Below are 3,517 nucleotides of genomic sequence, written 5' to 3'. Positions count from 1 at the left end.
TTTCTGCCTAATATATCCTACCCACTTCCAGGTGCCATTGTAAAGGGATAATCAATGGGATTCACTTCATCTCTCAGTGGTCGTTCTGTGTACATGAATACAATTCTTTTGCATTTTGCCAGTATATGTCTGCGGTGTTTGAGTTTCTATTACGAATTGAAGAAGACTGGATATATTTACATCTTTTAATTTTAATGTTTTGATTGTTTCCCTTTCAGAATCTGTATATGACCTTCTCCCAAAGGAACTGCAGTTGCCCTCTTCCCGAGAGACCTCCATCGCCCCAATGAGTCAGACAAGTGGAGGTGAGGCAGGATCGCCTCCCCCGGCTGTAGTCGCTGCTGGTACGCATACCATTTCACATTTTCCTTTATAGACGCGCCTTCGTTTTTGGTTTTCTCTTATTCCTTCCGCTTTTTTGTTTCCTTTTTATTTTACTACTGGATCAAATGAGCAGTGCTGTCAAAGTTAGTATGTTCTGATGCGCTAGAAGAAAAGAGACTTCAAAAAGTGTAGTTTTCGTCCAAAATACCTGAATATACCACATGGCCTTTTTCCCAACTTTAACCAGTAGTAGTTGTAAAAGACCTAGAAATGCAGCTATAGCCAAAATGAACTATTTACACCTCACCGCTCTTTTGCTGTGAATTTGAGAAGTCTTGGAAAAGAATATAGTAAAATTGTAACTATGAATAATCTTTACTGCTCTGCTGGGATAATTCTTTGAATCTATGTAATGTATACATACATTAAGATTTGATTTCTGTTGGATGCTTATACTGTATTCCCCATTATAAAATACCAATTGGGGAAGCTGAAAAGAAAAACTTTTGACTCAAGCTTAGTTTCCCATTGCAGATACTTTCTAAACATAAAACATTATTACCATACCTAACTTTGATGGCCTGTTGGCCATCTGGTGTCTGTTTTTAAGCAGCTATTGTATCCTGTAATATTACATATTATTTCCTCTGTCACAGTTCAAGCCCCCGACAGTCTTGAAATATAAATGTTGAATACTGTATACTTTGCATTTTGGTTGTATTTTTATTATATTACAACCCATGGCTTTGATATGATGTGTGATTTTTTTTTTTTTAATGCAAGTAAAGCTAAAATTGTCCTTGGGTAATACAGTTGTAAAAACTGTTTTTCTGAATGATGTGGATGTAACCATCCGTGTTTGTTGTAGGATACCACGCTTTGGTGTCATAGTATATTTTGTAGAGGACGGTCACTTTTACCGTTGTCATAGATGTTACCCATTTATGCCATCCCTATCATTATTACCCTTTCCTAGACTCCTATTTTATTTCATTTTTATGAACTGTAGAACATAGATGTCTCTAAATGCAGCAAACAGTAAATTTCCGTAATATAAAAACATTGCGTGGTGCTTCATGCTCTTTTAATAAGGAGGTGAACCCGAATGTTTTGAGTATCAAAATAATAGGTTTGCAATGAAGCCATGGTCTTAACATTATTATGTAATTATCAAAAGCTTCACTAAAGAGTAACACTTTAAAAATTATTGTTATATTGTCTACTTGCATTGTTTGCCACTAAGTACCTTGTTTTATTTAATTAAGGAAATAAAGTAGCTGCTACAGTTGAGTTTAAGACCCCATTGTCACAGTTAAAAAAAAAAAGACAGGAGTTAATCCAGTTCCACCTACTTATGTAATCAGAATGTGTTCATCTAGAACAAGACAAATGGGAATACACTGTGAGACCTTTGCTGCCTTGTCCTTCCACTTGGGAGGAAAGATTCTTTCCTAAAACTCTTTTTTTACTCCGGATGACTCTCTGCACTTTTAATAATTTGCATCTAGAGATACCATTGATTGTTGCAGAAAAGTATAGAGTTGTCCTTCCTTGGTAGAGAATTCCAAAGTCTCTGAAGTGTCATGTCTTCAAACGGCAACTGTTTTAATCTAACAAATATTTAATTCTATTTATTATTATTATTATTATTATTATTAATAATATAAACATTATTTTTACTACATTTATTACTAGTATTCAGGATTTATATAGCACCAACAGTTTGTTCAATGCTTTGCAATATAAGGAAGACGTTAGTTAGAATCCAAGACAAGATGGTAAGGAGGTCCCTGCCCTTGGGAGCTTACAATCTAAAGGCAGATAAAAAATATCCCTTAAATCAATATAAAGTGCCTATGCAGGTATACTCAGACTGCAAGGAACCTGCTTATATGGTTTAATCCACACATTAAAAAATAACCCTTGTACACGCACTGCAGTTTAAACCCCTTCCAAAAACCGTGAATGTATTTTTGCCCTTATCATAATTAATTATAGAACTATCAGTGTTGCCAATATCTACCCATAAACATCAATGTTTATTATCCCCAGGTCTTGTTAGAACAAGTATGGGAGATGCTGATTGATTGATTTGTTTTTTCTTGGGGGAAAAATGGCAACGCCGCCCTATTTTACCATGTGTTAACTGAATGGCACTGTAATGAGATATAAACCGAACTATACAGCAGACCTGTTTGCATTAGTATTTGCAGATTTGGATCTGTGACTGGCTGCTGTCCAGGGCTGCTTCAGACAACCTCTCTTTATTCATGCTGTAATGCAATAAGTCCGTTACTGGTGTGGAAATTGATAAGAATCCGATGTCGGATATCACACAGCTGCAGGAAAAAATGAAATGGCTTACCCAATTCCTAGCAGCTGTCAAAGCTCCCAAGAAGCAATACAGCCAGGTTTTTAAATCTGCCCATTTACCTCTGGCAGCAGAAACACAAAACAAAAAATGTGAGGCTCATTATTTGAGCGGTAATATAAAACTCTGACTATTTTAGGAAATTACTTCTTTTTTTTATTTAACTATCCAAAGTCTTTGGATGAAAATATAGATTTAAGTTGACAACCGCCCTTTAAACCTGGCGCTTTCAACACGTTGCAACTGCATAATACCCGGTGCCTTTGTCAGGTTCCATAATGTCACAATTGTTCCATATAAAATGTAATACTTCACAGCGCTGCTCATTTTGCTATCCGGTGGCAATAATACTTCTCCGGATCTGTGGTTTTATTGTGTTATTCCAGGCAAACTTGTTTTAAACGTTTTCTTCCTGATCCTCAAAACACTGTTTTTACTGCATATCAGATTCCCCCCTCCCCAAATTTCTGACGCGCTGCCATCACACAATACAGCCACAGATGACCCAGTCTCCTGGTGTTGTTTTTTTTTGTTTTTTTGTTTTTTTTGCTTGCTGACTTTTTATATCTCTAATACGAAATAACCTAATTCATTACATGGAATATATTGTCTGTTGCCTCATCGGTTCCCGCTAATCAAGCCCAGGTCGGCACAAGTTAAAAATAACGGATCTTGTTGACATTGGCTGCAGTCTGTGCTGGTAATTGCAGATTAATTTTATCAGCCACGGTTATCTCCTCGCTCGCACGGGTTGATTAACCTACTAAATCAGTGCTGACAGTTTAGTCTCAGTGCGGTTTTATTACAGCTCACTAGGAAAGG

At 36.5% G+C, this 3,517-nt stretch overlaps 1 protein-coding gene across 1 annotated transcript in view; it reads left to right on the top strand.

Moving 5' to 3' along the window:
• Window positions 1–3,517, top strand: part of NFAT5 (nuclear factor of activated T-cells 5) — an 84,861-nt gene that overhangs the window by 35,768 nt on the left and 45,576 nt on the right. Inside the window, exon 2 of the mRNA XM_018570416.1 lies at window positions 219–344. Coding sequence (XP_018425918.1) covers window positions 219–344 — 126 coding nt within the window. The remainder of the gene's footprint in view (window positions 1–218; window positions 345–3,517) is intronic.

This window comes from Nanorana parkeri, unplaced genomic scaffold (assembly GCF_000935625.1).
Source record: "Nanorana parkeri isolate BGI_ZX_2015 unplaced genomic scaffold, ASM93562v1 scaffold1531, whole genome shotgun sequence".
Classification (NCBI taxonomy): Eukaryota; Metazoa; Chordata; class Amphibia; order Anura; family Dicroglossidae; genus Nanorana; species Nanorana parkeri.
The sequence above is the reverse complement of the archived record's forward strand: the minus strand, read 5'-3'. Positions and strand labels throughout refer to the sequence as shown.